Source organism: Sminthopsis crassicaudata, chromosome 2 (assembly GCF_048593235.1).
Source record: "Sminthopsis crassicaudata isolate SCR6 chromosome 2, ASM4859323v1, whole genome shotgun sequence".
NCBI classification, from domain to species: Eukaryota; Metazoa; Chordata; class Mammalia; order Dasyuromorphia; family Dasyuridae; genus Sminthopsis; species Sminthopsis crassicaudata.
Window position 1 is genome coordinate 521685724 of NC_133618.1, and position 12521 is coordinate 521698244.

Here is a 12521-nt window from a genome sequence, read left to right on the forward strand (position 1 = left end):
CCAAGAAATAACACTACTTAAGCAAGTCAGATACAGAAAAGATAAACTGTGGTCGCTAGTGTTTTTGTTTTTGTTTTAATTTTTAAATCCAGAAAAGGAAAAGAAAAAGGTTGATGGAAAGTGCTGACCAAGATCCAGGAAATATTCATGTTCCTATAGATGAATTATAAAAGAAATATATATACTTACTCTTACAGAACTCCAAAAAATTTCCCCAATCACTGACAACACTCAAAACAAGAGGAATTTTTTTTTTGTATTTTCTAAAGATCTCTGACAAATAGTTACTATGGAGATGTCCCAAGACAAAAAAATGCAGAAGCTAACAGCCAGACCCATAACAAATGCAGGTTCCTGGCACTTTCTGTAACTAATTCCAGCTTGTCATACAGCTTGTCCTCATCTTTACTGTCCCGTCAGTGCACAAATGGCTCCAGCTTTGTGCAAGAGGACTGACAGGATGTCAGCAATATACTTCTCAAGAACAAAAGGAAAACCTTAAAATGTCCTTCGTATTGGGAATTAAAGCAGGCCTATGGTGTGTATTGTAATGTTTTGACATTCAGAGAGTGCCAGAGGCAAAAATTCTTTCATTTCAACCTTCATGGATTTTTCAAATTGGAAAAACTATTATATACATATATGTGTATATGTGTGCACATGAACAGCAGTTCTAGTTTCCTTGATACTGTGCTCCTATTCTCTCTCCTATTCTTCTCCTTTTTTGTTACCATACTCTTTGAATGAGTAAACTAAACAATCATCCATTTCTTTAATACTCATTCCTTCTGTAATCTCTTAAAACCTGACTTTTACCCACCACTCTACCCCCAAAAACTATCTTTAAAATATTCTCTTGAATAGTACCAATGACTTAACAGTTAAACCCAGTCAACTTTTCTTATATCTCATCCTCAGGGATAACTTTCTGGCATTTGACTCAATTGATCATATTGTCCTTCAAATTCTCAGAAGAAAACAAGGAGAAGGAAAAAGAGTAGGAGAAGGAGGAGGAAGAGAAGAAGGAGGAGGAGGAAGAGAAGCAGGAGGAGGAGGAGGAAGAGAAGCAGGAGGAGGAGGAGGAGGAGGAAGAGAAGCAGGAGGAGAAGGAGGAGGAGGAAGAGAAGAAGGAGGAGGAGGAGGAAGAGGAGGAGGAGGAAAAAGGGGACAATGTAGTCTAATGGATAAGGACTGACATCATAGCCAAGAAAACCTAGGTTCAAATACTACTTCTGACATTAGAGATGTATAAACCTGGGCAAATCATTTAATCTCTCTCTCCTTTAGGAAACTCTAAAAACTATAAATTGCGAAAGTGATGACCCATGTTGATAAAAGGAATTTTATCATCTGTGAGTTTTGTATGCCAAAGAAATCATAGATTCTGTCCCTAAACCAATCTTACTCTATTAAGACAAATAATAAGAAGGAAAAAATGTTAATGAAATTTATAAAGTTCTGGGCAAATGAGGATTGCTATCATTCTCAAGATAAAAGACAGTATAACAGTATAATATGTATATCACTTACCGCATATTGAAACTTTTCATTGAATTCACGATCATTGGCTTTTACTCTTCTTTCTGTCTCTAAAGAGAGATTTAAAAATTCGATATGAAATAAAATTCAACTGGCAAAAAAGTACACTTCATTGGACTTATGTCTATTAGGGGACTAAGATTATATTCAAGATTGCAATGGAATATTTTCTTCAAAAACAGGAAAAAGTATGTTTGTTCTTTTTAGCCTAAATTTCAAAATATATGTTGCTGCAGTCTTAAAATGAAAAAATATTAAATATTGCTCATTTTTTCTGATGATTAGTTAGACAAAACATCATATGCCTCCAGTTTTTAAGTTCCACCAGCCTTTTTCTCAGCCTCAAAGTATTCATAAGAGGAAAGTGATTGTGAAAGGCAATTTCCAGGAAGCTAACTTCCATCTGGAAAAAGTCATTTCTCTATGAGAAATATGAATGAAGGGGATTGTGATGTATTGGGAGTCAGTGAGAGTGAACAAACTGCTAAAAGAATTCTACATAGAAGACTGAAAAAATTTTACTTGCTGTGGCTACCACCTGATAAATAAAGGAAAGCATTAAAGGTCATAATGCATTATAGAAATGACCTTGAAGCTAGAAAGCCTGATTTCAAGGCCCATCCTTGACACATATTGATTTTATGATTCTGAGCAAATTGGTTAAACTTTCAGTGCTCTTGGCAACTCAAAAATGCTAAATTACAAAGAAAATCATAGAAAGACCTACATTTGTGGTTAGAGTTTCTTCACCAAGAGTCTACAGAAATAAATAAAATCACATATCCAATTGCTAGAATATCACAGAATTTCAGAATCATAGTTAATAACCAATAAACATTTATTCAGTGCTTATTATATGCCAGACACTGTGTAAGAACTGCAAACACAAAATGAGGCAAGAGGCATTCCTTCCCCTCAAGAAGATCACATTCTAACAGATTAGAGTTGAATGCATGAAAATTAATGCCACTTTCTGTGTCTATCAGATACAGACCTAACTATAAGTGATTCTTTTAATAATAGCTTTTTGTTTTCAAAATATATGCAAAGATAGTTTTCAACATTCACTCTTGCAAAAACTCTGTGCCCCAAATTTTCTCCCTCCCTTTCCTCACCTCCTCCCCTAGACAGCAATTAATCCAATAAATGTTAAACATGTGCAATCCTTCTATACATATTTCCACATTTATCATGTTGCACAAGAAAAATCAGATCAAAAAGGGAAAAAATGAAAAAAAAAAGCAAACAAATAACAAAAAAGTAAAAAAATGAAGTGATCCACATTCAGTCCTGACAGCCTATTTCAGAATGCATATGGCTCTCTCCATCATAAGCCTATTGGAATTGCACTAAATTACCTCATTGCTGAAAAGGCCCAAGTCCATCAGAGTTGATCATCACATAGTCTTGTTGCTGTGTACAATATTCTCGTGGTTCTGCTCACTGAACTTAGCATCAGTTCATGTAAGTCTCTCCAAGCCTCTCTGAAATCATCCCGCTGATCATTTCTTATAGAACAATAATATTCTATAATATTCATATACCATAACTTACTCAGCCATTCCCCAACTGATGGGCATCCACTCAGTTTCCAGTTTCTTATCGCTATAAAAAGGACTACTGCAAACATTTTTACACATGTGGGTCCTTTTCTCTTTTTTATGATCTCTTTGGGATACAGACCCAGTAGAGACATTGCTGACAAAGGGTATATACAGTTTGATAGCCTTTTGGGAATAGTTCCAAACTGCTCTCCAGAATGGTTGGATCAGTTCACAATTCCACCAATAATGTATTAGTGTCTCAGTGTTCCCATATCCCCTCCAACAATCATTATCTTTTGCTGTCATCTTAGCCAATCTAAGAAATGTGTAGTAGTATTTCAACGTTGTCTTAATTTGCATTTCTCTGATCAATAGTGATTTAGAGCATTTTTTCATATGATTAGAAATGGTTTTAATTTCATCTGAAAATGGTCTATCCATATACTTTGACCATTTATCAATTGAAAAATGGCTTGTATTCCTACAAATTTGAGTCAATTCTCTATATATATTGGAAATAAGGCCTTTATAAGAACCCTTGAACGCAAAGATTTTTCCCCAATTTTCTGTTTTCCTTCTAATCTTAGGTGTATTGGTTTTACTTAGACAAAATTTTTAAAAATTTAATATAATCAAAATTATCTATTTTGTATTTCATGCCACAGTCTATTTTTTGATGATAAATTCCTTCTTTCTCCACAGATCTGAGAGGTAGACTATCCTTTGTTCTTCTATTTGTTTATAGTATCACTCTTTATATCTAAATCATGAATCCATTTCAACCTTATCTTGCTATATTGTGTTGATCAATACTTAATTTCTGCCACATTATTTTCCAATTTTCCCAGCAATTTTTATCAAACAGTGAGTTCTTATCCCAAAAGCTGGAATCATTACGTTTATTAAATACCAGATTACTATAGTCATTGACTATTGTGTCTTGCGAACCTAACATATTCCACTGATCAACTATTCTATTTCTTAGCCAGTACCAAATAATTTTGATGACCACTGCTTTATAATATAGATTTTTTTTTCAGCTGGGCTACCTTCATTTGCATTTTTTTTCATTAATTCTATTGAAATTCTTGAGCTTTTGTTCAAAAATGAACTTTGTTATTATTTTTTCTAGCTCTGTAGTTTCTTGGCAGTTTGATTGGTATGGTACTGAATAAGTAGATTAATTTAGATAGAATTGTCATTTTTATTATATTAGCTTGGCCTATCCAGGAGCACTTGGTATTCTTCCAATTGTTTAAATATGACTTTATTTATATAGAAAGAATTCATATAGTTCCTAACTTTGTCTTGGCAGGTAGACTCTTAAATATTTTATATTATGTATAGTTCTTTTAAATGTTATTTCTAATTATATCTTTTACTGCTGGACTCTGTTGGTAACATATAGAAATGCTGATGATTTATGTGTATTTATTTTGTAACCACAACTTTGCTATAATTTATAACTGATTTATTAATCCCGTAGTTTGTTTGGTTTTATTAACATCACATATGAGCTATACATAAAATCAAACATGGAAACAGAATTGCCATTGGGTTCTAGAAGTTAGTGAGTCTTACAGCAAGGAAATTATGCCCATTTTTATGTAATTCATGTGCATATCTGCACATAAACATCCACTTGCGCTCATCACACACATAAACTCACTCTGGTTCTGTCTCTGTCTCTGTCTCTGTCTCTGTCTCTCTCTCTCTCTCTCTCTCTCTCTCTCTCTCTTTATATATATAACACACACATACATATACATATATACTTATATATTTATTTATATATATACATACATACTCAAAAGTAAATTTAAATATGATGCCCATGTACAAGCACACCTATTTACACATATGGAAGAAAAAGAAAACACTTTAAGGAAAACAAAGGGAGAAATCATGTAACACTCAGACTAGTAATTGAGAAGTTTAGTGAAAGAAGATGGATAGTTGAGTACAAAGGAAAGTATAGATGGATGATCAGAAAGGCAATAACCAGATATTAATATTTAATTGTCATAGAAGACTAAATTGTGCATCTCACAATGGGCTCAACATACTGATTATAAGCAATGGAAGGACATCATAGGCAAAAGAATATTAAAGAATACTCCACAGAATTAGATTTAATTCAGTTCAGGCCACATGAGCTTCTAGTGTGAGTTCAGTGACTATGTGATCTTAGACAAGACTTATTTTCCCCTAGCCTATCTATAAAACAATAAAGTTGGATCAATATCAAGATGCTAACCGTTCAAATATTCTATGAGACTATGATAATCATTTGCATTTGGACAGAATATTTCCTTAGGTCCAATCTGACTCATCCGAAAATGGGCCAAAACACATTTATAAATCAATGCAATCCCATTTTTGAATGGTCAACTGAAAATTTTAATTTTTAGTTTGGGGATGGGGACTGGATAAGTTCCTGGATAAGAAAACTTCCCTCTACTCACACAGGTCAGGACCTTTTCTGGTTTTAGAGAATGGCCTAGGCCTATGATAAATTATGTGACTTTTCCTGGATCACACAATTAATATGTGGCAAAAGCAGCACTTAACCTCAGATCTTAGCTTTAAAGCCACACTGCTAAATGAGAAACATGTAAATTTATCATGACCAACAAAAGTCTGAGAAGCACAAAATAAATGACGCCTCTAAATTTCACCAAGTTATCAAGACAGAAACCTACAAATCTTGATATTCTACATGTAGAGATAAAACAAACAGGTAAGTGATAGCATATGTCCTTACACTTTAAACAAAAGTCTGTAAATGAAAACATATTCAAGTATATTTTGTGATCATTTTAATAAAAATGATACTTTCTAATTAGATCAGACCTTTTTCCCAGAAGGAAGATCATAGAATTAGAGTAGGATGGGACCTTGAAAGTTACCTAATACAAAAATCATATTACAGATGATGAACCTGTAATAATTATTAAATGGCAAAGCTAAGATTAAAATGTAGTTCCACTGACTCCAAATCAGAAAGGTCCTTCTATTTCAGCATGAAACAGGGAAATGCTGGAAACAGAAAGGAGAGAGAGAGAAAAGAAAAGAGACTAGTACTAAGCACAGAGGGAGAACAGTAGTAAACATGTATAGCCAGATAGAGCTAATGATGGGGGGGCAGCTTGGTAGTGCTATGGATAGAGCACCAGCTCTGAAGTCAGGAGAATCTGAGTTTAAATCTAACCTCAGACACTTATTAGCTCTGTGATCCCAGACAAGTTACTTAACACCAATAGTAATAGAAATATTAATAGGAGGAAAATAGAAGTAATAGAAAGAAATAGCTAATGACAGATGAATCCGTAAATGTAGTTCCTGAAAACTACATTAACTCTACCAGTCCCTGTTTTTATTCTTGAGTAGACTATTTATGATTAATATATCTAAAGATTCCTAGAATTGTGTGTTTATGGAATCAAATTAAGCCTTACTTTGTATCCCCAGGTTTTAGCACAGTGCCTGGCACATGGTACGCACTTAATATTTATTGACTCTGTCCCTGCTTTACATTACAATAGTTCATTTACAAAATAAATAAATAGATAACTTCATCCTCTTGAGTGTTAAAAGATGTTAATCCTGACCATCTTGGGCTACCCAGGTAATCCTACACTCTGGACAAGGCAAATTTTTCTTATGATATATGTTGTTTGTCTTCTACATTCTGAAAATCTAAAATTGAAGATCCACATGGGAGCCTGATTGAGTCTGTTAAGATCCCTTTGAAACTCAATTCCATCCCTTAATCTGCTAACTACAAATAGTCACTATGCATAGCTAGATAGATAGAGTAGTGGGACTTGAAGTCAGGAAAGTATAAATTCAAATCCTACCCCAAAATCTAATGGTGTAACTTCAGATAACTTAATCTTTATGTGCCTCCATAATTTCACCTATAAAATACAGACAATAATGGCAGCTATTATCCAGGATTTTATGAGGATAAAATGAGACAAGAACCATAGCTTAGCAGATCTTAAAGCACAACATAAATATTAGGTATTATTATTATTTTCTTTTTTAATGTAACCTGAAAATGTCATGAGTATGCTCTAATTGGTTTTATATAAGCCAAAGGAGAAAAAAATGTTAACCTGAATAAGGTCAAGGATAAGTGTCCTATGGCATTCTACCTAAATTCTTCCTTTAAATCTATACTGATGTTTTCATTAATCCATAGGCATTGGATCCAGTCACTCAACCAGTTTCAAATCTGCTAACTTTATAATTATCCAGCTCAATATCTTCATCTTGCCCACAAGGGATAAAATACTTTGTCAAGTTTACAGCTATTGTAAAGTATATATTTTCGAAGGTGTCCCCTAAATATACCAGTTTAGCAACTCTTTAAAAAAAAAAAAAAAGAAATAAAGTTAGTCTTGCATGATTTGTTCTTAATGACCTAGTATTTCTAAGAATTTACAAACCATCTCTTTAATAATGTCACTGTTGGCCAGAATCAAATAAAAAGTTTTTTATTATTATTAATATCATATCTTTGTATTTACAAAACATATGCATGGGTAATTTTTCAACACTGACCCTTGCAAAATCTTTTCTCCTCCTTACCCCTACTCTTTCCCCTAAATGCCAGGTAGTCCAATACATGTTAAATATGTTAAAGTATATGTTAAATCCAATATAAGTATACATATTTATACTGTTACCTTGCTGTACAAGAAAAATCAGATCTAGAAAGAAAGAAAAAAAATCTGAGAAGGAAAACAAAAATGCAAGCAAACAATAACAGAAAGGGTGAAAATGCTATATTGTGGTCCACATTCATTTCCCATAGTTCCCTCTCTGGGACTCTCTTCATTACTGAACAGTGGGAACTGGTATGAATCATCTCAATGTTGAAGAGAGCCACATCTGTCAGAATTGATCATCGTATAGTTTTGTTGTTACCGTGTACAATGATCTCCTGGTTCTGCTCATTTCACTCAGCATCGGTTCATGTAAGTCTCTCCAGGCCTTTCTGTATTCCTCCTGTTGGTCATTTCTTACAGAACAATAATATTCCATAACATTCACATACCATAACTTAATCAGACATTCTCCAGTTGATGGGCATCCATTCATTTTCCAGTTTCTAGCCACTACAAATAAGGCTGCCACAAACATTCTTGCACATACAGGTCTCTTTCCCTTCTTTAAGATCTCTTTGGGATATAAGCCCAGTAGTAACACTGCTGGATCAAAGGGTTTATACCATTTGATAATTTTATCAAATAAAAAGTTGTTGTTCAGTCAGGTGAATCTTCGTGATTCCATTTGAGGTTTTCCTGACAAAGAGACACTGGAGTGATTTGCTATTTCCTTCTCCAATTCATTTTACAGGAAATTGAGGCAAACATAGTTAAGTGTCTTAGCCAGGGTACATTACTATCTGAGGCTAGATTCAAACTCAAGAAGATGATTCTGACTCAAGGCCTGAAACTCTATCCACTGTGCCACCTAGGTGCCTCAAATAAAAAGCAGACCTACGTATATTTGAAGAATCCCTTTTCTTCCCCCTTTTTAAAAATGAAAAGAACCTTTCTTCTCCAACATTTTTAAGACTCACCAAGCCTTAAAAGAGTATTATCTGAGTTCCTTCAATATCTTTGTCCTTCCAAGGCCTGCTGATTTGAACTCACATAAAGGAAGAATACTTCATGCTTTCTTACTATCCTCTTACTTTTGGGGCATTCTATGTTTGTTCTCTACTTCTTGGATCATGACACTTCATAGGGAAAAGCAAAACAAAATAATTTGAATTTTTAATCAAAATTGCAGAGTGAGATATCTAAAGGGAATCAATTCCTCACTCTACTCCCAAATATATATATATATATATATATAAAACACCAAAAATGTACATGCAAGAAAAATGAAAATAAAAATAATAGAAATGATCAAGGCAACAAAAAAAAAAATCAACAACAACAACAAAAATAAAAGCCCACTACAAACCCACAACTACACCAGATGTGGATAGATTACATGACATAACACTAGAAATGCTAAAAATAAGATTTTTAAAAAATAATTGAATAAATCCGCATTGGCAAAGAAGCGCCAATATTACCTCCAATTTTAGATTGTATAATGGTTTAATTGGAAAAACCATGGGAATCCATCAAATCTTACTTCTAAGCAACATTTTTTTCAAAACTGACTGCATAAGCTATTATCATAGTGGCTGAAAACTGGAAATTGAATGGAGGCCCCATCAGTTAGAGAATGGCTGAATAAGTTGTGGTATAGGAATGTTATTGAATATTGTAGTTCTGGAAGAAACAACTAGCAGGATGATTTTTAGAAAGGCCTACAGAAACTTACATGAACTGATGCTGAGTGAAATGAGCAGAACCAGGAGATCATTATACATTTCAACAACAATACTATGCTGATCAATTCTGATGGACATGACCCTCTTCAACAATGAGATGATCCAAATTAGTTCCAATTGTTCAATAATGAAGAGAATCAGCTACACCCAACGAAAGAACTGTGGGAAATGAGTTTGGACCACAACATAACATTTCCACTCCTTATGTTTTTGTCCATTTGTATTTTTGTTTTTCTTCTCAGATTATTCTTATTTTATTTCTAAATCTGATTTTTCTTGTGCAGAAAGATAACTATATAAATATGTATACATAGATTGTATTTTACATATACTTTAACATATTTAACATGTATTGGTCTACCTGCCATCTAGGGGAGAGGGTGGGAAAAGAAAGGAAAAAGTTAGAACTGAAGATTTTGCAAGAGTCAATGCTGAAAAATTACCCATACATATATCTTATAAATAAAAAGCTATATAAAAAAGTAGGGAATGGAATTCAAGTTTTCCAATTTTAAAAACTGCATAAAAAATAGAGAAGTCAATGTTAAAAGTAGTCAGTGTTAAGTAAACACAAAACCAGACAATGTAAGGGAAGAGACTCTTTAGTTAATAAAAGCCACTAAGAAAACTGGATAACAGTTTCATAAACAATAAGTTAAGACAATTCTTTTGCAATATATCATAAATTCTAAATGGATAAATGAGTTGCTAAATATAATTTAAAAATTTAAATAGGAAAATAGAGACTTCTATCCTTTATAACTATGTATAGGAAATAAATTTTTCACCTACTGGAACACAGAACACATTACAAAAGACGAAATAGATAATTCTGGTTATAAAAAAATTAAATTTAAATAAAAATATTTATCATTAACATTATTATTATTATTATCAATATTATTATTATTATTATTATTCCCCAGATTATGCCATACATGTGGATGGAAAACCTGTAAAGTTTTTCCTAATGTATAAAATGTGTATAAAACTAGGCTACTCTGCATAAATGGAGGGCCTATATAATGAAGAAGAGAATGTTGGACTTACCCTTAGAAAACTGCAAAGATACTGTAATAACCCCCAAATTTCCTCTAATAAAGAAAGAAATAAAACAAAGCAAAAATCACCAGTCAACTGTTTTAATGCCAACACTAAACTGGTGATGCTTTATGGCAGTGTGACTTGAAATACAATAATTTTGAAAGAATTAAAACTGAGTATTACATAGAGGACAATGGAGAGGTATGTGGTAGATGTGAGCAGGCTATTACAAATTATCAATGGATAAGAAGTGTCATTAAGAAAATATAGAGGAAGTGTTAGGTTGGTCATAAGATAAGAGTCAAGGGATGCCAAATGACTAATTGGTATACTTCTCTAGTCCCCTCATGTTATCAAAGCAAGGAAAGTGTTCAATCTATTGAGTGAACCTCTTCATTGAATCTGGATAGGAGCTGGACCCAGACAAGTGTTGGACACAGGATGGGCAGCCATGAATAGCTTGTGACATGCATCTTAAGAGGGAATTTCCATTAATGAAAAAAAAAATTAAATGAAGGTGGCCTAGCTATACCTGATCTAAAACTATATTATAAAGCAGCAGTCACCAAAATCATTTGGTATTGGCTAAGAAATAGATTAGTTGATCAGTGGAATAGGTTAGGTTCACAAGACATAATAATCAATAACTATAGCAATCTAGTGTTTGACAGACCCAAATATCCTAACTTTGGGGATAAGAATTCATTATTTGACAAAAACTGCTGGGAAAACTGAAAATTAGTATGGCAGAAATTAGGCATGGACTCACACTTAACACCACATACCAAGATAAGATCAAAATGGATCCATGATTAGGCATAAAGAATGAGATCATAAATAGATTAGAAGAACATAGGATAGTTTACCTCTCAGACTTGTGGAAAAAGAAAGAATTTGTGACCAAAGGAGAACTAGAGAGTATTATTGATCACAAAATAGAAAATTTTGATTACATCAAATTAAAAAGCCTTTGTACAAAGAAAACTAATGCAAATAAAATTAGAAGAGAAGCAACAAATTGGGAAAACATTTTTACAGTTAAAGGTTCTGATAAAGGCCTCATTTCTGAAATATATAAAGAATTGACTCTAATTTATAAGAAATCAAGCCATTCTCCAATTGATAAATGGTCAAAGGATATAAACAATTTTCAGTAGATGAAATTGAAACTATTTCCACTCATATGAAAGAGTGTTACAAATCACTACTGATCAAAGAAATGCAAATTAAGACAACTCTGAGATACCACTACACATCTTTCAGATTGGCTAAGATGACAGGAAAAAAAAACTGATGAATGTTGGAGGGGATGTGGGAAAACTGGGACATTGATGCATTGCTGGTGGAGTTGTGAACAAATCCAATCATTCTGGAGAGCAATCTGGAATTATGCCCCAAAAGTTACCAAACTACATACATTTGATACAGCAGTGCTACTACTGGGCTTATATCCCAAAGAAATACTAAAGAAGGGAAAGGGACCTATATGTGCCAAAATGTTTGTGGCAGCCCTTTTTGTAATGGCTAGAAACTAGAAACTGCATGGATGCCCATCAACTGGAGAATGGTTGGGTAAGTTGTATATGAATGTTATGGAATATTATTGTTCTGTAAGAAATGACCAGCATCATGAATGCAGAAAGGTTTGGAGAAACTTACATGAACTGATGCTAAGTGAAATGAGCAGAACCAAGAGATCATTATACAATTCAACAATGATACTGTATAAGGATGTATTCTGATAGAGTTCCAATTGATCAATGATGGACAGAATCAGCTACACCCAGAAAAGGAACACTAGGAAATGAGTGTAAACTGTTTGCATTTTTGTTTTTCTTCCCAGGTTATTTTTACCTTCTGAATCCAATTCTCCCTGTGTAACAAGAGAACTGTTCAGTTCTGCACATATATATTGTATCTAGGATATACTATAACATAATTAACATATATAAGACTGCTTGCCATCTAGGGGAGGGGGTGGAGGGAGGGAAGGGAAAAGTCGGAACAGATGTGAGTGCAAGGGATAATGTTAT

The 12521-nt window shown here is 33.4% G+C and overlaps 1 protein-coding gene across 6 annotated transcripts in view; it reads right to left on the minus strand.

The window, feature by feature from the left end:
• ATP8B4 (ATPase phospholipid transporting 8B4 (putative)) overlaps window positions 1-12521 on the minus strand; it is a 318510-nt gene that overhangs the window by 251284 nt on the left and 54705 nt on the right. For all 6 annotated transcript variants that reach the window (XM_074294471.1, XM_074294469.1, XM_074294470.1 and 3 more), the window contains one exon: window positions 1531-1589. In XM_074294471.1, the coding sequence (XP_074150572.1) occupies window positions 1531-1589 (59 nt within the window). The remainder of the gene's footprint in view (window positions 1-1530; window positions 1590-12521) is intronic.